This window comes from Falco cherrug, chromosome 11, assembly GCF_023634085.1.
Source record: "Falco cherrug isolate bFalChe1 chromosome 11, bFalChe1.pri, whole genome shotgun sequence".
NCBI classification, from domain to species: Eukaryota; Metazoa; Chordata; class Aves; order Falconiformes; family Falconidae; genus Falco; species Falco cherrug.
In genome coordinates, this window is record NC_073707.1 from 23,113,478 (window position 1) to 23,137,410 (window position 23,933).

At 43.9% G+C, this 23,933-nt stretch overlaps 1 protein-coding gene across 2 annotated transcripts; it reads right to left on the bottom strand.

Annotated features, from left to right (window-relative positions):
- Positions 1-3,388: 3,388 nt before the first annotated feature.
- RNPEPL1 (arginyl aminopeptidase like 1) lies at positions 3,389-23,571 on the bottom strand. 2 transcript variants are annotated; one of them, XM_055723392.1, is made up of 11 exons: positions 22,766-23,568; positions 16,051-16,191; positions 15,240-15,391; positions 14,696-14,812; positions 13,279-13,514; positions 10,838-10,951; positions 9,691-9,803; positions 8,652-8,760; positions 6,998-7,225; positions 6,551-6,693; positions 3,389-5,883 (listed from the first exon to the last, which is right to left on the bottom strand). In XM_055723392.1, the coding sequence occupies exons 1-11, from the start codon at positions 23,480-23,482 to the stop codon at positions 5,611-5,613; spliced, it is 2,343 nt and encodes a 780-aa protein (XP_055579367.1). In that variant the 5' UTR covers positions 23,483-23,568; the 3' UTR covers positions 3,389-5,610. The 2 variants fall into 2 exon arrangements, 1 of the variants encoding a protein (XP_055579367.1); XR_008734401.1 differs by having other exon boundaries at positions 5,746-5,883; positions 6,442-6,693; positions 22,766-23,571.
- Positions 23,572-23,933: the final 362 nt, after the last annotated feature.

A 23,933-nucleotide genomic window follows, 5' to 3' on the forward strand; every position in this document is an offset into this window, starting at 1 on the left:
TTGGTCTTAAGCTATCTGATATGCTCTCCTTGCCCCACTGCAAAGATGGAAATGGCCAAATTCATCCATTATGCAGCTGGCAATGTTTTTTTCCTATTAATCTCGAACTCTTGAGAACAAAAGAACACAATTTTCTCTGTTGCCTTTTGGCAATCCTGCTGGATGAAACTAATCCTGAAGGCAGAAACACAGGTCTATTTAGACAGTAAGTCTTGAAGAGAACATTTTAAGACAAAATGACACTTGCCTTTTTGCCAATCTGTTTCTCAGTGCACTTTACACAGGTGCTTTTTATTTCCTGCAAAAGAGGAAAGCAGACACGGAAAGGCTGAGTCCAGTTGCTATGGAAATTTAAACAGTTAAAAAGGATTTGCCTTCAGTTAAATAGCCAGCTCATTTCCATGTGAATGAAGGCTACCCTTTGACAGAGTAGTATCTGATATTTTCATGATTGTTTTCCAGGTTTTTGGGTTTCATCAGCCTCACATTTGCTTTCATCTCCAGCTACAGATGGTTCAAGGACAGAGAGACTGGTAAAAGCCATCAAGCAGTGGTGGTAGGACCCAACGTGTGTGTGTGTTTCTGCAAGCTCTGATGCACAGATGTTGTTCAAATCCCACAGGGAAGCTCTTCCAGTTCTTTGGATCCTGGTCCCAGGCTTAGGAAGGCCCATGCTTAGTCCCTGCAATACCACTAAATTGACAGTGGTCGGGGCTGTGTCAGGGGAACAGCTCAGAATGTCATTTTGCTTAAGGGAGATTTTTGAGGAGGTATTCAGGGTTTATGCTCAGAAGAGCATGGTATGGCAGAAGTCTGATGGTTTTCATCAGTCAGCCAGAAGCAGCCTGGTATTGCAGTGCTTTCTTCAGCTGCTGGGAAGACAGTAGGCTGCTAGACAAAGGTATCCCTCGTTACCTCAGGCACACCTGGAGGCAGAGCACAGCTCCAAACTTTCGTGCTGGCTACCACAGCACACAAGAACAAGGTGGTACAAGACACCAAAATTAAAACAATGCACAAATCTGATTCTTCCCTAGGTCATACACCTAGGATCATACCCCTGGAATATCAAATAGTGCCTGGAACACCTTCCACCAAATCATAGGAGCATGAAGAATATCTCATCTCTCACTTTTTCCTGTCACCTCCCACTCTTCCTTAAGACCCTACATCTCAATAAGTATGCTTTTCGAAAAGCGTCCAACACTCTGCAAAGCCCGTGAATGCAATTTCTTAAATTATATAGAGAGATATTTGTCTCTACTATATTCTAACATCTTTCCTGTGGGGCACAGAGCACACCATTTTCAACATAATCCAAAGAAATCAGAGCTGTAACACTTGAGTTTTCCAGTGCAGAAGGTGCATGCACATAGAGGAGGAGTGAGAGGAAGTGTTCACACAGGCTCAATCATTTGATGCAGCTAGCTAGTCTCCCTCTATATAGAGTGAAAAGTCACCTTCAGTGTACGGAATAGCTTTTCTCTACACTCCCTTATCTATAGAAGAGAAGGTTGCCATATCCACGTAAGACATGTTCCAACTGGTGCCCAAATTACCACTATAATTATTGAAACCACAGGTTAAATGCACAATATAAATAAAAAATTATTTTTAAGTTGGTACAGAATACACAGGAGGGTTTGAGGTAATTTTTTTTAGAAACAGTGTGTAATTTCCACTTTAAAAGGATGCTGAAACATTGTGCTGCACCCTAGAGCTAAAGCAATACATGAAGTGTGGAAGACATACCTTGCAGCAAGAGACCAAACAACTCAATCTGTTTTCTTTAAGAATTAAGAGTTACTTACATGGGAAAGAGGTTAGTAACAGCAAACACTTATGTTTCGTAAATAAAGCAGTAGCTTCAAGAGCAGGAAGCTGAAACTAGACAAATCCAAACTAGGTATTAGGTATGCAGATTTAGGAATGCATGTAATCAAAACCTAAAACAACTTACCTGGGGCTGCAACAAATTCAATGTAATTTAATTTGCATCCTTCCAACGGAAAAGTAATTCTGTGTCTCGGAGAATAGTGGCTTCATAAATCTCAAACTGTGATTTCTACTGCAGTTTCTTTTATACACAAAGCTTGATATTGTGGTCACAATGACTTTAAGCTTTTATCAATCTATAGTAGAAAGTGTGAAAACAAGTGTCACATGATTTTCAGTGTTGACTATTGTGTTGTTTTATCTTTGGACAAACACAAACAGGGAAAACGGACTGAAGATGTGTACTTGACCTAAGTGAATTGTCCAGTACATGTGCTTAGTACAGATGTAAGAAGCTCCTGTGTTATCTGAAAAAGGCAATGGCCAATGTCACTGCAGTGTGAGAACATGAGAAAATGTTGGTTAAATCAGAATGTCTGGGATGCTTGCTAGAATTGTTCTTGGTTAATGGAGTGCATTGTTAGGATGTTGCAATATATCATGACAGCAAAATTACTGGTACAAGCTTAACAGAGTAATATAATAACAAGAATTACACTTAATGTATTAACCAACATGGCTATGAAATGCTGAAAAATTAAGTTAGTAATATTCCATTTCATTAAAGAGTTTGGCTCTTCAGAGCTTTTCCACAAGTGGTATTTCTAGATCCCATGTTGCCCTGCTAAAAGCTGCAATGAAATAAAGTAACAGCCTTCATTTTCAAAATAAAGAAGATAACCCTATCTCTTGGCATCTGCTTAAATAAAACCAATTTGCTGTACTAATCTTATTTTAACAGATCAGAAATGAATGTACCAAAGATAAGGCAAATAAATAGTTCCTATTTGATCTTGGTCTAATTTGCCTGTCAATGTGAAGTCTACTACAAATCAAGACAGAAAGTAGCCTGAAGCATTAATTTATTTTGTGTCAACAAAAGGAAAGCTTATCTCCACAAACTTGTGCCAGTTTTTTGTCTCTTCAAAATAAAAATGCACTCCTTGCTCACAGAGGGAAGCAAAAGTACCTGAAGAAGGATATATGGAATACTTTCAACAAATCTTATGCTGCTTCTGTGTTTCAGAAAACAAGTCTTAGGAAAATAGCCATCTGATGGGGTCTCGGACACGAGAGCAGAAACACTGAGATCTCACATTCAATCAGGACACACTGTTGGGTTCAGCCAGCATTTCCCTGCTCCGATGCACATATATGCAAACACGCAGCTGATCTGATGTATTTCAGGCAGTTGTAGTTAACAATAAATAGTATTTAATTTTCATTATTTGCTTTTGCTACCTCTCCAAATTCTTGCTGTGCAGCTTTTAAACAGCTTCCATACTCCCTCCATGCTGCATTCCAGAAAAGGACAAAACAAAGACAATGCACCAGGTTAGCTCTTCCACACATCTATAGCAGAGACGCCAAAAAACTGCCCAAAAGGCTAAACTTGTCACAAAGCTTAGTTTAATTTGACAATCATCATAAGGCATCCATGTAAATTAAAAACTCCCACCAGGGTCACATACATTCTCCCACAAAATAGAATGTGTTAATCCAGAGGCCTGGGATTCTAGAAGATGCTAGTGGTTACTAGTCTTGGCCAGGCTGCCGCTGCTGGAAGTGAGGTCCAGGAGACACAGCACCGACAGCGGCAACTCAGGAAGTGGAAAGTCAGCTTGCACAAATCTCTTTCAATAGAGCAACAAAAAACAAAAGGAAGATATTTGTACAGAAAATATCAGTTCTCCATCCTTTCTGGGCAAACAAAACAGAATGAAAAAGATAATCCCATTCAAGGAGCAAAGAGCAGGGCTTGGAGTTCTGAAGCCCAACAATGCCGATGGCCCATTTTGAAAACTGATTAAGCACTACAGAGGCCTGAGTTTATTATTGCTTTATCCTAGTTCAGCCCAGGCTAAGGCTACGGTGAAGTCCAAATTAATTTAAAGCCAGAAAATGCAGATCCAGTAACAGCACCTAAGTCCCCATCCATACGTGGGTGTAAACAGATACTTTTCGTGAAAAAAAAAAAAAAAAAAATAAAATCTCCAGAATTTCCCCTCTTCCTGTGCTATATAGATCCCCTTGGCAGGACTAAAATTTGCCCTGAAGTACGTAACAGTTTCTCTCCCACATTTCCTTTAGCTGAGCTTCTTCCAAATGTTTCACCTTATGTTCAAACTAGCCCTCTATCCCGGTGATATATCAGCTCAGAGATGCTTCATGGGAGCTCGCTGCGAGGCACACAGGTACCTTCATGTTAAAAAGAATGTGGCACAGAGTCTAAGAACTATCATTACCTGTACTCTGTAATACCCAACGATGCTTTGCCCTCAGCTTCCTGAGACCAAACGGCACAGACAGAAGAGAGCATCTTCCCATCTTGCTTGCCTGGCCAGTGATCAAGAGAAATAGTATGCTGTGTAAATGAAATGGCATCTTACCACCACCATAAGTCAGAAAACAGACTCAGGTAAAGCAGGGCTTAAAAGTTTCACATCAAGAAAGAGGGTGCTTCCCTCAGACTATCATATGGCAGGGCAACTGTTATTCAGGGTAAATGTTCAAGGCAGTAAAATTTTAGTATAGCTATTTCCATCGTTGTCTTACAGGCCCAACAAATGCTAGGGATCTTTAAAAAAATTAAATTAAAGGTCCTGTTAATTCTTCCGAAAGGACAGAAGAGACAGTGCATCTGATGAATGCACATGCTACACATCAAAACACACTAACGAAGGCTGCAGCTAGACTCATCAAAACAGTTAAAAAATTTTAGGTATCCACCTAGTACCAGAATTGATGGCATTTGGGCACCCGAATTTAACTTTTTTTGAAAATTCAAGCCTACACATTTCTTTATTGCTTGTCCCATTGAGTGCAAAGGGAAAACTGAGGGTAGGGTTAACTACAGAAGGATTTCAAATACATCATAAGGTTTCCCTGTTCTTTTATATATATATATTTTAATGTGTGTGTATATATATATATAAAAAGCATTATTATCATTATTATTATTATTTAGCCACCTGGGGGAAGGGGGGAACAGGAGCTATTTAAAATTAGTTTCTTAATTATTTAAGTATTAGTCCCCTACCTCCCAAATCACAATACCTCTGTCACAATAAGGAGCATAACATGAAAATGTGTTTGCTGCCACTGACAATTCCTGAGTCTCTCCTTTGCAGAACTTCAGCCCAAATACCAGCATAATGACAGCTTGACACATATACACTCCCCAGCAACATACACACAGCGAGTAGGACATGCCTTAGTGGCCTCAGACACAAAAAAAAGAAAAAAAGAAAAAAAAGAGATAAAAAAAGAAAAGAAAAAAAAAGAAAAAAAACAAGCCACCAACCAACAAACTTGGGAGAAACCATCCTGAAGAGCCCCAGGAAAGGGAACTACCCACTTTCCGTGGAGAGGCAACTGCCCAGCAGTCCCTGCCCAGTATAAACTGAACCAAAATATCCATCCCACATCTGAAGGAGATCTCTGAAACCTGGCAGTGTCACATGCTGGATACTTGAAGGCACATTTGCTTTGTGTTTTGGGAGAGAAATCCAGTTACAACAACACACTGCAGCTGCAGGGCTGAGGTGACACTTGGTATCTTCCCTATGTTCCCGTCCCCATTTTCAAGCTTCATGGCTGGCATGAACTGGTGATCTAAGCAGACACATTAACATCCCTGAGTGAAATGGCACCATTTGTGGCCTCTGAGACTTTGTCCTCAAGCACCATGGCTGGTGTGTCTGTAGTAACTGCTGTAGTGTCTATGGCAGGAAGTGGATTCAGGCCCTGTGATAAGATCTGTTGGATGGTTTTCCGCAAATTGGGATGCAGCTGGTTTTGGGTCTGGTAGAAAATTTCTAAGGCAAAAGACTTGAGGGTGCCAGTGCAAAGGTCCTCATAAAGTGGAATTGTGTACATCCGAGACATCTGCAAAAGAAGAAAAACTGGATAATACCATTTCGATAAAAGTCAAGAGGTTCAGCTCTCCTACAGCTACACTCCAACAGCTCTGAATGATTTCAGACTGGAGACAAGCAACGCATTTCTTCAAAAGACAGCCAAGTCTACTCTAAATAAGTTTAGTGCAAAGATTTTTATGAATGATAATAAAAAAAAAAAAATGGTTCTATAAGACTGAGCTACCTCCACAAACAACAGAGCTATTTTAAAAGGCCGCAGTAAGCACGTGCATTAACCTTTTGCTCCTGCACAATAAAAAGTACTGAAAGGAATTCAATGAGTGCTAGCCTTGGTTGAAGCGTAGATATTCAAACACACACATGACTTAGTAGTGTGAAAATTTCTGGTCTGGAAAAGCCAGGGCTGCTACAAAGCAACACAAAAAATGCACCGGGCAGAGCTGGGACAAGGGTATCGAGTTAGGCTAGAAAAGCAGAGATTTATCTGTCGGCATTTCAAATTACATCTGCCCATTCCTCCCCACCCGGCAGCAGGTGAGCCATGCTCAGCCCCTTCGCAACACACCTGGTCTACACTTGGCCAGGAAGCAGAAGTTCCAAGGTCTTTCACGTCGCATGTCTCATGCACATGGCTCATGCACTGAGAGGTGCAGTGATTTTAATCCAGTTAGTACCTGGTTTTCCAAGAAGCGACGGACTTTGTAAAGGTCTGGATAATAGTCATTTCGGACTACAATCTGCAACCAGCGGATACGGATTTCTGCATTCATGGAGTCCAGCTGAGAGGAGTAACATTCCGAAAGCTTTTTTATCACCTCTGAAGAAAGCACATAGAAAGAGAAAGAACTATGACCTATTTCGTCAAGTTTGAGGGTCATCAGAGAATAATGAATTGTAAAATCACAGAATCATAGAATGGTTGGGGATAGAAAGGAGTTTTGAAGATCACCTAAGTTCAAACCCCCTGCCAAAGGCACGGACACCTTTCACTAGATCGGGTTGCTCAAAGCCCCACACAATCTGACTTTCTGTGGATGATAAAGTCAATGACAGGTAGAGTTCATTAGAATTCAACTAATTATTGCAAGAATACTTTTCTATGTCCTGGTAAGAGTACTCACCATGCGGCAGTGGTGACCCATCCAGCAATCTGTCCAAGAAAAGCACGGTTTGGAACGTTCTCCATTTAGTGAGGTCAACACTGCTGGCAGCAGCAGCAGAGTCCAGAGGCTCTGTGGTCCAGAGTTTGAAGAGCGTCTCCACTGGTCTGGTCAAACTGGATCCCTGAGATAAGTCTGGCTCAGCTAACGGAGGTCCTGTAGCATTGAGCCAACGTTCAAACTCCAGTCCTGGAACGAGGAGCACCAGAAATGTTGAGGAGGAGTCTCTGCAGGTGGCCTGGCTGCCTCAAGGTATCAGGACTGCTTCTAGCACAGTTAAGACAGTTTCTAACAATAGCAAATCAGACCAACCTATAGTTACAGTAATGTAACAGCCTCAGCAGTCCCATCAGGCTAGCCTACACTACACCTGGAAGAGTGCCAGCAACACCTCTCCAAATTTAACCATGAGTTTTCTAGAGTTCAACATTACAGGGAGGAAGTACAAGAAACACATGTGCTCTTAAGACAGCCAGGCTAACAAGTAACCATGACCAAACTACGTTCTAAAGTAAGAATTTGTTGTGCATGCATTTCTCTTTCTCAGAATTTTGAGGAAGACTGAAAAATATGGGGAAAACTGCTTCATAAAAAAAGGAGGTGAGAGGACTGACTAAACTCTTCCTACCCACCAGCAAAATCAAGAAATTTTAAATTTGTTTATACAATCAGTAACTAAAACCAAAACAAACTTTCTCCATAAGGCAGAGGTAGCAGCGCCTGGTTTCCAGCAGAGCTCTTCCCTTTGACCCTTTCCTAACCCTTGGCAATTCTTCCTGTTCCACACCATCTCTACCCTAGAACTCCACTCTCCTGCATCCCCTGAATATTAGCCATGCAAAAGTTAGCATGTACTGTGGTTAACTCATCAGCCATCCAGTGGGCCACATAAAACGTACAACTGCTGAGCTCATGCTGCAGCTTTTCCCACAGTCGGTTCACTCATCTGCATCTCTCCACAGGCAGTTTCCACAGAGCCTCTAAGAAGTCAGCTGTACTCCACCACCGCTCTGGCTTAAACTGACCGACGGGTTCCATAATTACTTGCAAGGATGGACAATGGCAGGATAACATTAGTCTTATTTCTTTAAGCAAGTGGGCTAATAAGCACCTAGTAGATTACAGACCTTTCAGAAATCCACCAACGGCTATAAATAGGGATTAAATTCACTAAGGGAGAGTGAAACATTATGGAAGAGATTTTATATTCATGGATAGGACCTTGGGAAAAGTCACAGTTCTCAAAGCAAGTTTTCTGTAATTAAAATAGATGAAATTTCAAAGTGCGTTCACCTTTTCCATACATTTGAGCATGTGTAAAACTCACATGCACCGATTAATTCTGCCTGCAGCGTGAAAGACGAGTTAATGAGAAAGTTAACTGAGAGCCACTCAGCTAATTAATGCCAAAATTGTCAGCAATATAGGATGTTCTCATTTCCCAACATGGAGGCAGTAACAATAAATCACCACAACCACTTCTATCATGAACATCTGGCTATTGCTAAAGGGTTTTGTTTGCCTTAGCATTTTCTTATGCACTCTCCAAGCCAAGCAAAAACTACATCATCCAGAGTTGCTACAGTGTTGACAGTTAAGTAAGTAAATTTCCTACCTGCTTTGCTCTCAACACATTGCTCTTTCAGCTCTGGAAAAAAATTCAGGAAAGAATCCAGAAGATCTTGAGCCACAACGCTGGTAAACTTGTACTTCTCAATGTAGGCCTGAAACAGTAAAAAGGATAAATTATGGTTAAAAGACAGACAGCTTCCTTTTGATGTAGAACTGCTGCATACAATTAACAAAAAAATAATAGAGACACAGGTGAGAACAAGTATTTGGAAAGCTTTTAAAAAAAAAAAAAAAATCAAGAAAAATATTATCCCTCCTCTCCCCGAATGAGGAAAGCACCATAACAAGAATAAAATTCAGCAGCTGCAAATACATTGACAGCTGAGTGCCAGGTTTTATTCTGATACAGATACATTAACCTGTCAAGGGCAGGAAAATTTCCTTGCACTTAATACTACTGAAAAGTCAGAACACAGCTGGCCACTGTATTAGTCACTCATAGGTCATGGGCTAGTCATACTTACAGAACTAAAGATAAAGGAAAAATGGAATGGGGGGTGAATGGGAAGAAGAGATGAGAAACATACATGCAAGCAAAAAGAAAAAGCAACGAGATGTTGTCACTTTTCAAAAACAAGTCAATAATAGCTGACATAATTTTCTATAGGTTTTTCAAATGTGCTCCAAGGCACCAAACCTGCCTCAATATAGGAAACCATGCCCTCTGCCACCCTGGCTAAAAACCCACAAGCTAATACCTTTTAGTAATGAGCGAAGTCACAGAGAAACTACACTGGACCAGCTTTCTAATTATCTGGAGCACAGAACAAGAGGTAACAAAAATACGCTGCTACTCTGTATTTGGTACCTCCGTAAGCTCAGATTCTGAGATGAAAGAAGAGCAGGAGCACAGTCACTTAAGAGAAATCTCGTAGAATCATCTAGGTTGACAGCCAGGTTCTGCCATTCTTCCACCTCAGACACACTTGTATTCAACTTTACTCCTATCAATTAGCCACAGTGGCAAAACCCCAAATAGCAGCTCTAGATCTGAAGAGAAACACGTGCTTATTCAAACTCACTCTTAGGAAGGAGTCAAAGTGTCTTGGGTCACCACAGAGCTGGGACAGGTAGTAAACAAAGCAGTAGCCTTTCTCATAAGTGAAAAGGTTCATTAAATTACTAGGATTTACACCTGAAAGAAGACAACAACGTTATAAGACACTCTAATGAGACAGTAATTTCCAACTCTCCCAACTTTACAGACCTCTCAGAGATCACCGAGTTGAGATGTAGTGACTTTAAAAAAAACAAGCCTGTTGTCAATGCATTTATTTTACTGCAATAAATTAAATGGAAGCAGTCCAAATACACAGGCTGGGGAAAAAAAAAGGAAAAAAAAATCAATCATTGTAAGCTAAGTATTAATTCCCAATGGAACAAGTCACTTCAAATTAAAAGTCACTGAAAACACACCTAGAATTTGAGAAATTCTTTTTTTTTCCCAGTGCCAAACTGGAAACACCATACCATACATTCTTGAAGATATCCATATAAAGTAATCACTACTTGCTCCTTCTCTGAGACTTCCAACACATGCTTTTCCATTCCATTTGGATCCAATACCATCTCCACTTGCATTTTAGATTGTTTTAAATATCATCTAGATTTGAAGACTGCTTCACATCTCAATGGTGACCATAGAACTAGAGAACTATCAATGAAGAAGATACATGATGGTACTGGAGTGCAGACATGCATCTGGCTCAGGGGATAACCAAACAGCCTCTGCATAGCTCGTTCGACAGGAGAGCCAGTATGTATGTTTATCCGTATGCTTATGCATACATGTGTAGTTCTTACATGAACACATAAGAGGAACATTTAATAGCGCAGTATTTTATATGATGTTTCCAAATATTTTAATTATAAACTACTTTATTTTACATATTCAGAAGCTCAAAACCACACAGCTTTCAAGGCAGTTTTTCACACTTTCTACTCAGTGTGTCCTGTTCTTAAACAGAACAATATTTATAAAGATGAGTTAGCCAACTTTGAAGAAAACTTCAAGGCAAGTTTCCTTATTTACTTTTAGACTGGTTTACAAACCACTATTTCTTTTTTCTTCCTTTTATAAATGGTATGTAAAAATTAGTCTTTTTGGTGTATATTCCAGCATGGATATACAGAAATATTGCATACAGAAGCTTCAACAAAAAGCAATACCTGGCTCCAGTTTAACCTGAAGCTTGCTGACCGGGTTGTCTTCTCCAAGGAGCTTCATCTGTCTGTGGAGAGCATCAAGGCGGAATGCAGTCTCCAAACATGTGAAGGCAGCTCCTACCCCAGAAAGAAACGTATTATTTATGGGAAAATGACTAGCAAAACCTGTGCAGAACTGCACAGATACAAAATAAAAGCTACTGAAGGCATAAAAGGCACAATAGCAAGATAGAATCACAGTAATGTCGTGGCAAAGAAACGAGTGCAAAATATCCTTGCAAATTGTAATGGACAGTCAGAACCTAAACCAGTGCATTTACTCACTCTGATTGTGCAACAGGCTGAACTGAAAAACAAAGCAGCATGAAAACTATGCTAAAGTTTACATCCTTTGACATCATCTTATCAGTTCTTGCATAATAAGTAGAGCAGCACTGAAATAAGTATTGTACAGGTAACTTTCAAGGAGCAATGAAGTGCTACAAAAAAGTCAGTATCACCAGTAGAATAGGAGACACGTGATTCCACATTCAGTGCCAAGGATATTACTAAGTGAACGTCAGCTCTTGGGTGAAAACAGAAAAGATTTAGTTGGTATATTACAGATCTTATGGATCTTTTTTCAAGCCTTATCTCGCATCCTAGGCATATTGTATCATGCAGTTTCCACCTTCTGCTCACTAGGACTTCTTATACAGCTGCAGCTGCGCAAGCTACTCTTTCTCTTCTACCTAACTGCAGTGTAGAGCATTCCATGCTTTCAAGCCAAACTAGCTGTATTACATACAGGCAAGTCAAGAGATCTTTCCTATGACCTTGCAGATGTAAAAAGCTGTGGAAAATGGATTTTCAGATTCAGAGAGACTTAACATCCAGCACTATTAATACTTTAGCTTTCTTTGCTAAGTCTTCAATGATAGGACTTGTTACATAGATACAGTGTCAGAGACTTGATACATGTACACAGGAATCTGATATAAGCAAAATGAGAATTAAGAACCGGAATATATTTTGAAGATAGAGAACCTGTACTGGCAGAGAAAGGGGCAGATGTGCATCACAGGGAACCAGGACAGCTAGTGTTAAGGGCAATTACTTCAAGCTACAGGGAGGAGGATTAAGCAAGATCCAACAGGTGTGGTAGTCAGTGGACTCCCAATTTCTGTAGACAGTGTCATTACGAAAATGCTTTTTTACTAACAGTAGAAGATACTCCAGAAATTATGTCAGATATGGCAAGATTTAGGTCAGAGGTTTGTCTCAGGAACAAAACAGAATGCAAAAGAGCTTACTAAAAATGGCACAGGGAAAGGCATTTCTTAGTTTCTTAAACAACTGCTTCTTGAAACAAGCATGTGTTTCAAGGTAATAGACCAAAATCAGCAAGGATCTTGTCCTATGTCAGAGGGACACACTAAGATGAGATAGAGAACAGGTCAATATTTTCTGACCTATTCGTATCATTGCAATGATACGAATAAAGTGACTTAGAAGAACAGTTCTAACACTGCGAATTACTCAACATAAAAGAGCTTTCAAAGATACATAACATAAATTGTAACATCTCCATATATGCTCAGAGCACTTCTTTTCCTAAACTTCATTATCATCAGCCCATCTCCAAAACCAATACACATGAATAGGTAAAGGCATCCTTCTAAACACTCTCACTGACAAGATTTCCAGAAGTTTTTCCAAGATTGTTTACTCTGAACATATGAGAATACACATGCTACAGGCTTTTAAGAACAGACAAACTAAAGTGTATGCTCCCATTATTCACTTAAATAAAAATCCAATTAAACTGAAAAGCAATAGGAATTATTTACTACTTATATTCTAAAGACAGTACCATACAACTGACCTGTGAAATTCACGAGTATGAGCAAAGGCAGGGCTGTACGATTCTACAGGAAGCCTCAAGCAGACAGACAGCGACGGGGGGGGGGGGGGGGGGGGGGGGGCGGGGGGGGATGTCCTCTAAGTGCTATTGCCATCATTCTTTCCAACAGTAGGTAGCTACTAACTGATCAGGATTAGAAAGACACTTGTTCAGAAGATAGTTACTTCACAATGTAACCATGATAAGATTTCTTACATCTCTCTCTGAAGCATCCTCTGCTCACCTTGCTCTGACACATACGAACACTTGCCTGGTACCCACAGTAGTTCCAAAGTTCCTACAAACGTCCACACAACACTGCGCTAGCACACCTCACTCAGAGCCCCTATTACTGTGTCAGGTATTGATTCCACCCAAACCCAAGACAACGTCAGACTCAAGCATCTAAGGTGTTCAAATACACAGTTTGGGGCCGTGTGTGTTGCCAAAACAAAAAAAGATCAGCTCCCTACAGACCTGAGCTCCGAAGGCAAATACTCTGCAGCCAACTCTCAATTATTGGTTAGACACAGCATAAGGAGAAACGTTTCTGCATCTATACCATAGGTCTCTGTGGTGATCCGGCGCTGTGCATACGTGGCTAGCCCCTCGCTCAGCCACATCTCCTCCCACGTAGCATTGGTGACTGCGTTTCCAAACCAGCTGTGGGCAACTTCATGAATGACATCAATGATCAAGAACTCATCGCTCTCCAGAATGGAAGAGATGATGAAGGTCAGGCATGGGTTTTCCATAGCAACAATAGGGAAGGATGGAGGAAGAAAAACAATGTCATATCTAGTATTAGGGAGAGAGAAGAAAGAAGAGAGGAGAAAGGAGACAGGTGAATTACAGCTATTTCAAAAGAAACATAGTAACTTCTTCCTTTCCTTTAGGGAAGGCTCTTCTGAGTCTTTTTTGTGACTTCAGGAACAAACTTTCTAGACTGGTGGTGTCTAATTCTTCTGATCAGGGCACCACAGAGTTTATTATGTTGGCCAAGGACCTGCTTACGTTTGGACATAAAGACTAGACACTCTTTTCATGTGCAGCAGATCCAGTACTTCCCAGAAGCATCATGCTTTCTTCACACAGGCAAAACTCATCACGAGCTGTATATCTGAGAGCCAGAACCACTAAGTTTACACTACATACACTAAGACATATACAGTGTCGATACCCAGAGGCTCCCAGGAAAGAGAGGCTGAGAAGCTATTTGAATGAATTAATTGATTTGGTGTACCTGCAGTGTCAGCAAAATAACTCTGTCTGCTTCAGAACGTAATAATACTATTTGTTTTGTTTTCTAAATTTCTCCATCAACAATCAGCACCGACACACTGGGCTATGTTCTCAGATTATTTCAAGCAACACTTTGTAAGTTAACAATACCACGTTCTTCCTGCTTACCTTTAGAAAAGAAATATAGGAAGCCTTTGTAAACATTTTCTCCCATCCAAAGAATGAAAGCATTCTTTAAAAAACACTATCTTTTAAAAAATAGTCAAGCTTAACTTCAGAAACTATTAATGTTTCTAGGGACTAAGACTCGCAATGACTCAGTACAGAGTCAGGTTTTCAGCATCCTCAGGCATACCACAATAAATATCCCGTGTCAAGTACCATATGTAAAAATAAGTAAGTAAAATGGCCATACATTTTAAATGGTGTCTGGCCCAGTGCTGGACTTGCAGCACAAAACACTACAGTATGAAAAAGCTTCACTTGTCAGGGAAGATCCACTGTTCATAAGCCTTCAGTTCTGCCCATCATACCAGGCAAAACACCACCACGCCTCCACAGTCCTCTTTGTCACTTGCAGAGACGAAACTCCCAAGTTTGCTTCCAACTACTACAGTGCTGCCAGTTGAGAGGCTCATTTGCCCTGCTATTGCTAGCGCAGGGAGAAAGCATGATAATTTCTCAAGATTGTTTTATTTGTTCCCATTATACATTGCTGGGAGACTTATTAAACTCACCTTCCCCATATATATGGGCCATACAGACTCTCTGCAGCAGTCAACCAGCGCTCAACAATGCCAGAAAGCTTGCTGATGGCTGTTGGCAGCAGGCAAGGCTCTGCCCACACTCTGCTCCTGTCAGACAACAGAAAACATCAGGTGATACTTCAGCAAACTGAATTATCTCTTGGGAAAAACAGCCTGACTTCTCATCACACTGCCACATATGGGAATAGCGCTAAGAGGTCTCACAGCAGATTTGAGCCTTCTTTAGGCTAGATACATGGCAAGAAATAATCAAAGATCCCTTAAATAAGGCAATGAGACAAGTAACTGTAATGACTACAGGGGATACAATGAGAAATATTTATGAAAGAGGAAAATATCTTTGCGTGGCAGTGCCATGTATTTCTTTACCCCCAGCTAAACCTCAAATTCTCTGAACACTCATAGCTCATGGTCCCAACTGTTCCCTTTTCAATGGCCCCACGTATTTACTACTTACAACATGAAGCACTGTACAGAGTCACAAAAAGCAGAATCAGCTCACTGCAAATCTCACCTTGGACCTATGTCTGCATGTATAAGGTCTCCTGCCACCAGGGCCACTAGGTAGGCAGGAACTGGATATTCCATGTAAAATTGGTATACACCTTCCTCTTCTAAGTAGGTACTTTGGGTGGCACTCATCAACACCTGTATGCCTGCTGGAGCCTGGAAGACCAACATCACGCATATCAACTCACTAAAGGCGCACAGCTAAATGACTACACCACAGACCTCTGCTTTTTTTCATCTACGGCTGAGTATGTACATTAAAAACAATAATTTAGATAACACAAAATGTAAGATTTCTGTGAGGTGTTTATACCACAAACTACCAAGCCCATGAAAACGCACCAACCAAAAATGTTACTCCTCCTGTATTGCATGGGCTTTTATGCCAGCTGCCCCAGAAGGGCCCACATATCAAATTATGTCATCTACGCAAAACGCAACATTATTTGATGCTGCTTTCATAAAACTTTGGGGTTTTTCTTTCAAGAACTGATAAAATACAGTTGTACGTTATCATCAATAACCACTTCTGGAAGTGACCAGTCAAATTCTCTCTTTCATATCGCCCATTTCACAGTTACTTTTTCAGCGTTAAGTATGGGGAAGGCGAGACCCAAGGGTGACAGGCAACAGACCTTTGTGGCAGTACCCAGGATTCTGGCCCAAGAACCACAACAGGACCTAATAAATCCAGTATTTTTTGTAACACTTAATGTCACAATTAATATTTTATACCATACACACATACTCAATGCTTTCAGAAGTTAACAGCACTAAGTGTTCCACGAACCATTTACAGCCATTCGGTCACTTACCTTGACAGTAGCCGAGTAGGTGCATTTCACTGCTGGTGTGTCAAAGCAGGGGAAGAAAGACCGGTTACACACCGAGTGGCCCTGCGTGAAGACAAATGGCTTGGCGTTGCCATACGTCAGTTCTGGATCCAGCCACCAGATCTGTTGAAACGTGACGTGAAGAAGAGGTGAGGGAAAGGGACAAAAGCACTAGGATGAACCACCAAAAAACAAAACTTGAAATCACGAGGATTGTGGAAGAGAAGAAACACCCCAGCTGTTTGGCCTCCCAGATGAATACCTGGCACAGGGCACATTTCCATTTCTAACAATACATCTTTCTGCTCCTGTTTATTTGCCATGACTACTCGGAGTAATTTCTTACTGTCTGGACACCAAGTGGTGCCACAGAACACAGTGTCTTCCAGCCACTCGCTATTTCTGTTGTATCTATTTGCTGGTTGATACCAAGTCCCTAACAAATATCCGCACAAAGTTTTTCTCGGAGGGAGTAATCTGAGTATCTTCATGTTTTTCATTCAACATGAACAGGAGTAGTAGAGGTCAGGTAAAAGCAAGCTGGAGGGGAAAAAAACCAAAAAAAACAACACACCACCCCAAACTCACAAACAAAAAAAACCCTGAGGCTGAACAGTGTACACAACATTATCTCTGACCCTGACACTGCCCTGCTGGCTGAAGCATCAAACATTTTGACACTATGCAAAAAAGTCAGTATATGTAAGAAACATCTGGTCAGTGACACTGGAGGCCTCTTTTTAGAGGGCAGATAAGGAGGTTCTGGGTGGTCACAAAAAAAACCCCAACAACAACAAACACCACTGAGCATGTTAATTTTCACTATCAACCAGCAAATAAATCATGAGTCAAACCCTCAGAAAATAATTAGAACAGATTAAGAATAAAATGAGAAAGTGCAGTTATTTGCCTTTTTGGGTTTTCTCTTTCAAATGTAACGTTTATGCTTTCACATGCTTCCTGCCTTCAACTTTGAAGCGTAGGAACAATTTTAAATGAGGGTTTTCTTGTAATCCTAGACCTCTGAAGCTGAACTTTTTTCGAAAAAAAAAAAAAATCAAATATTGTGAAACTTGCAATAAAGTCAAAACCACTGGAAGTCTTCAGAACAGTCAAGCACAATGAATAAAACTTCTGAGTCTACCGAATTCTTAGATCAAAGCAACCAATAAATCTGAATTCAGGGAACAGCAGCTAGTGCAGATACTAGTTCAGCTCTGGTCCTCAAGAGAAAGCAATAAAATACAGAAGAGAACCCTGGGTACTATGTCTGCTCTCGTTTTAACAACATACTACAATTCTGTCTCCCAGTTAATCTCTCTGTGTCCTGGAAGTCAAAGTTTTCTCTCTCACCCTCCATCCTACAAGGTTACTCTTTGTTATCTTCTTCCCTTGTCTTTAGACCCTTTCCCTCAGATGGCAGTGTGCTCCTCTCCCAAATCATCCACTTCAGCAGCACCCCTGGGGATCAGTGAAAGGTAAGGAAAGGAAACACTGTCAGCAGCTTTCAGTTATTCATATAGAGGTTCACACTTCCACTGGCAAATGGTTTGGTTTTTTTTTTTAGGTGGGAGGCATCACAAAATAAAAAAAAAAAAACACTTTTATCTAGAAGTAAAATTAATCTCAGAGCAGCATTCTTGTCTTGAGATTTGTTTTAAGATTACCCTCTTCTGTTTCAAGCCTGTTGGGCCAGCAACATGCTTAAAGCATGACTTCTGATGAACCTTGCCTCACTTACACCATGAGGGCTAAGGCTACGCGACTATTCAAATCCATGTGCTGCATTTCAGCACATCACTGGCCAAATCCCTAGGTCACAGCAGAGGTGCACCACATAGCTACAGATTTCCACTCCATGGATACCTGCATTTCATGGCAATGAACATCATCCCTGCGTTATGTGACATTGTGGAACCGGAGACCACTATTCCAGAAGGCATCTGGGGACACATGTCTCATTAAAATCCACAGTTTGAAACTTAATAGCTTCCACCCAGAACACACATTCACATAAAAATGCAAGCGCTATGTTTTAAACCAGGGTAGTAGCTTTCTAATGACCCAGGAAGGAGGCTCAGATACTAAGTTTTTAAAGCTCTGCCCCACTGCCAACTTTTAAAAACGCTCTTCTCATCAACAGCTCTGCACTCGCATCGCAAGAAGTCTGACTTACAATCTCTATCACTGGCCTTGCTGAAGAGACTCACCTTCAAAAGGTTCTGTTGCCTTTGCTTTTTGAGACAGAAAAGGCTAACAAAGAAAACAGAGAGATAAGACACCACCAGACCTAAGTTGCAACACTCCAGTAGGAAGGAAAAAGGGCTGGCAGACACGTCTTTAGGGCAGAGAGATAAGGGGAAGCTCTCCCTGACCAGTGCAGGAAGAAAACATAAGCAGGAAGCAAAGAGGAACCGAGAAGCTGATTCTCACTTACAAGAAACTCCACAAATTAAGGACAATTTCTTTTCAACCAGTCTCCCTTTATTTGACATTTGAAGTTAAATGAAGCACCAGCCCCACAGGCCGAGAGGGAAAACATTTGCAGAGGATGAAGTATTTTTTTCCCCTGTTTCCTAATGTCTACAGCTACATGGCAAGCCTCCGTCTCTCTTTCCAGATGCACTTGGAACAATGATGAAAGTTATCCTGAAACAATATAAATAGATGTGTAATATAAATAGATCAGGCTATGCTGTCGGACAGAGGCAGGGCTATGGACTAGGGAAAATGAGAATAAGCAGCATCCCAGAAAGGAGCACAAGGAGCAGGGTACTTCAGGGGGCAGGGGTGGAGCAGCACACAGGGACAGAACAGCATGCGGGGCCGTATCACCTACTCTACGTCCAAATCCCTCCTGTGCTCCCCTTTGGAAATACACATGATGTCATCACCATGCTCGTTATTTTTATCTAGTTTTTCATGTATACAAGAGAGCGGTTTCCCACATGAAAGCTGTTCTATGATGCATTTCAAGTGAAAAAAAAAAAAAAAAAAAAAAAAAGGGAAAATGTGCTGCTTAGCTCCTCTGCTGAACAGAGGCTTTGGGCAGTCCAGGTCTCCCCCTGCCCCATACTACAAATAAGCTCACATTTTGTAAGGCACCTGCCAAGAATATCATTTTTATTGACTTAGATTATAATCTTTTACCCAAATCCGGCAAATGACAAAGGCAATTAGCTAAGCCTCTTTCAATTTTAAATCTCTCCATGTTTCTACCTGCATTATTGACGAAGCTCCCAGGAAGGGCTGCAACACCACAGCTTCTGTTCTAGATAAACAACAAGCTGCTCCATCTGATGACAAAGTAAACCGCACGTGTGAGATACGGAGGATGTGACAGGAACAAGGCACACCTGGACAGCAAGTCACTCTGGGAGGACTGAGGAACCAGGACAAATCTAGCAGAACAACGGCGAAGTTTCCAGCACTGCGAAAAGGGCTGTCCTTTTTGCTAAATCCTGAAGATGAGGAAACACTATCATTTTTTTTTATACCAGAACACAGAGCAGGGTTTGCATTTAAGGTTGTCATGGAAAGAAAACAGCACTAGCGTTAACACGCATACTGCCAAATCTGAGGTGTGACACAGTGGGCAAGAGACAGATGTAGATTTTTCTCTCAGAGAGGTGGGGGAAGTGGCAGGCAGGCGGGAATAATAATAAAAAAAAATTCTTATGAAAGATTTGTAGGACTAAGAAGTAAAGGGCGAGGGAAAAGAAGTGATTGGGAGGAAGATCAGGACAACTGTCACTGACACACCTGATCAGTGTGTGCCTTCAGCCCACACCATGAGATAGACACAATGTTTATGACAATCCGGCTACTGATGCAAACTGGTGATGTACCGAGCATATGGTTTCCTGACAGCACAGGGAGCTGGAATGCTCTGTGAAGGCAGATTTAATCTCTCAGCTGTCTCTCAATGTCCATCAAACAACCAAAGATCTTGGCTCCTTCCTCCACGCAAGAAATAATGGGACAGTCAAGTAACATATCCAGATGGCTCAAACCAAGTATATCAAGGCAACAGGTTTCCAATTTTAAACAGACTACTATCTCCGCTGCTGATCTTACTGCCAACACATGAATGCTGCACTGTAACATGAATTTACTGTTCTATAGGTCCCACAAGTATGCTAAGGGTACCATAGAAAATAAACAGCGATCTAAAAAGATTATATTCAGAGAAAGGCCAAAGAAAACAGAACTTTTAGAAGAGAGAGGTCTAACACTGCGAAGTTGCTTCACTTACACAGAGAAAAGGGACTGTGAGAAAATGCACTAGATATGAGTATAAACCAGTTCACCCTTATACACATACAGGTTACTCATCCCTATTAAAATGCAACGCTAGGCTGAAAAACAGCAATGACAGATAGCACTACAATAGCATGAAATAACTTTGGATCCCAAAAAAATAGTTCAGCGCGCTGCACATGAAGGGTTAGAACAGGTGCTACTTGAGGACAAATATTTTGCCAGCCAAAATCTACAATAGTGTTCGAGGAAACATGGTACGATAATTTATGTCAGTGAGCACGCCTGCTTCTACTTTTCAGTATCACTTGAAAAGGGCAATGCATGCCCCTGACACCATAACCATCAATAATCTTGACAAGACACTACTCTTTGTAGCTTCATTTCAACTGAAGCAGTACACGCCGTTAAAGGTACAATAAAGACTTCAAAAGACAGGACGAAGAATAGCTAGTTCACATCTGATCCAAGGGAAGCAAGACAAACAACAGACGGAATGGAAAAAATGCCCTAATCCGCATCCTCAAATACATGACATTTGCGCTGGATTGTGTGCGGGGCCAAGGAGGCGGCGTGTTGATGCAAGGTGGGACGAGGTGAACATCACCCCAGTCAGTGCCCTGCACCTTCCAGTGGTTTTCAGATCATTTCTAAAGCCAAGACTCAGATGGGTATTCTGTTACATCTGAGATCATTGCTCTATAGACAGGACAGTCTGCCCCTTTGGCAACAAGGCTGGCAAAACCCAGGAGAAAGCACAGGCCAGCCTAAAATAAAACAATTTGCTCACGAGGAGAAAAGTATGTTATCATGTACTTTGGGAGGTATGGCTCAGCCAGACTGAGAATGGTTATAGAGCGCACAGCAACACCAAATTAGCTTTAAAAAGAAACAGGTTTCTTCATGAAATCTTGGGGGGGCGGGGGGGGGGGAGAATCTTCTGAATACACCACGGCCCTGAAAGACATCTCCCATGTACGTCTTCAGTGCAGAAGAACTACAGCAAAGTATTGTACACCAAGAGTTCCAGAGGTGAAAAGGAACCGTATCATCACTTACAAGTGGATCTGGATTTTAAAAATGCCGGAATTTCACCTCATTTATGCACTTTTAGGGAAGGACCAGCATGTTAAAAGGTCACCGTACAATAAAAGGGAACCTCTGTCAACAAAAATGTTCATGTGGAACTCACTATAAGCCAATATATTAAGACTATCCAGATCATTCTGAGGCGGAAGCTACTTTTGGGGACTTCAATGTAGCTTTAAAATATGACAGAAAAATGTCCAGCGAACTCATTCGATTCAGCAACACTTCAACACTTTCATAAGGGAACGGCCTCGTATCTACTTGCTGTTGGGTTGTTTCGCACGGACCTGTTACGTTCAATTCCCACTCTCCTTAAATACGTTGTAATAGTTAAACAGATCCACACATTTACTGGTTTTGACCATCGCAACAATACCAAACCAGCAGGCTGAGAGCCAATTCCACCAAGCAAGACAGAAGCATCAAATCTGCAAGACTCTCAAAAAAGCATTCCTTTTACAAATAGATTCAGGAACCACACGATGAAAATCACAATTAGTTTAATTCCCAACCTGAACAGACTATCAAGGAACAAGAAGAACTTAGTGTTTTCAGTGACTCAACTTCTTAAAAACACAAGCTCTGCCAGACAGCACCTAAAGGCTAGGAAAACAAAGTGCTTCTAGATACCAGGGGTTTAAAACAAAGTGACAGAATTTACGAAGTATGTCACTACTGAGGAAGGCTAATCCACACAGTGGGCAGGGAAGCGCCTCTGACGGCCACAGGGAAAGGGGCGTTTGGGGCCATTTTTTTTTCCATTTGGGTTCTTTTTTCCAGCAGGTAACTTGTAGGTATAGGTGGAATCTCCCTCTGCTCTTCTCAGAGCTGAGCGCGGCTTGTTGAACCATCAGCCTAGGTACGTCGGGCCTGATTTTGTAAGCACCTGGCAAACCCCCGAGGGAAACTCCTGTATTTGCAGATTACACAACTCGTCCCGCAGAATTCAGCCGAGGCAGGAGCCTGCTAATTTGCACGCTCGTCGCCAACAACTGCTGCAACGCCCTTACAGGACGCAAAACTTGCAACTGGCGACCGGGACCGGGGACGAGCAGCCTCGGGGGGGCGGGGGGGGGGGGGAGGCAGGACGGTCCGAGCATCCCGCGGAGCGCGGCGTGGGACGGGGCGGGCGGCGGGCTGGACCCGGCACGGGCAGGTGCCGCTGCTGGACGCGGGGGGACGGGGCCGTTGAAGGCGGGGGATGGCGGCGAGACACCGGCCGTGCCGCTGCCGCGGCGGTGCCCCGACGGGCAGCCGCAGGAAAGGCGTGAGGAAGGGGGGAGCGCACCGCCCCCGCCCCGGGACGCGGCGGCCGGTCTCCCCCCCCCCCCCCCCCCGCGGTACTCACGGCGGGGCCGTCGGCCGTGGTGTAGCGGACGATGATCTGGAAGGGCTGGTGCGGCTGGAGGGCGGCGGGCAGGGAGACGGTGAGGGACGAGCCGTAGTCAGTGAAGGGGTCCACCCTGAAGCCGAGCGGGCAGGCGGCGCACGGCGGCTGGGCGAAGAGGGGCAGCGGCGGCGGCGGCTCGGCGGCGGGCGGGGGGCTGGCGGGCGGCTCCCCCGGGGGGGCGGCGGCGGGCAGCGGGCCGGCGGCGATGCAGGGCGCCGAGAGGAAGGTGGCGGTGCAGGGCGGGCTGGCGGCGCAGGGCGGCGCGCAGGGCGGCGGCGGCGGCGGCGGCGGCGGGCAGGGCGGCAGGGGCAGCGGCGCCGGGGCGGCCTCGGCGGGCGAGAAGGCGAAGGAGCAGGGCGCTTCCCCGGCCGCGGCGCGGCGGTAGGCGGCCGAGAGGACGTGCAGGGCCGGGTGGACGTCCAGCACCAGGGCGCGGGGCTGCGGCCGCAGGGCGCAGAGCTCCAGCACCAGGCAGCCCGCCAGCGCCCGCGCCTCGGGCCGCAGCTCCAGCCCCAGGTGCAGGTGGCGGAGGCTGAAGAGCTGCGAGCTGGAGGCCGACGCCACGTCCGGCGGCGGCTCGGGAGGCGGCGGCGGGGCCGGCGGCGCCTCCGGCCCGGCCGCGGAGCCCTTGCGGCAGCAGCACAGGCCGGGCGGCCGCGGAGCCGGAGCCGCCATAGAGCGGCGGAGGAGGCGGCGGCGGCGGAGGCGGCGGCTGCTATGTGAAATCCATGGGCGGGCGGGGAGGAGGGAGGCCCCGGCGGCCGGAGCGACCGGGGCGGGGGGGGGGGGGGGGGTGCGGGGGGGGGGGGGGGGGGGGAAGGCACCGGCCGAGGGAGCGCAGGGCCCGGGCCCGGAACAGCCAGCCGCGGGCACGGCCGCCAGGGGGCGCCGCGCGGGCCGCCGAGGGGCGCTCGAGGGCAGCCCCGCCCCCCCGCCCCGCCCGCCGGCTGCGCGCGCAGCGGGGGACGCCCGGGCCCGGCGGGGGCGGCGGAGGGCCCTGCCCCGCAGCAAGCGCACCGGGGTCCCGCTCGCCCCGCGCTGTGCTGCGCCCGGTGCGCTGCTGCCGCTCACCTCTGCGCGCCCCCGCGCAGGCCGTGCGCGCTCCCGCCGACGCGTGCGCAGGAGC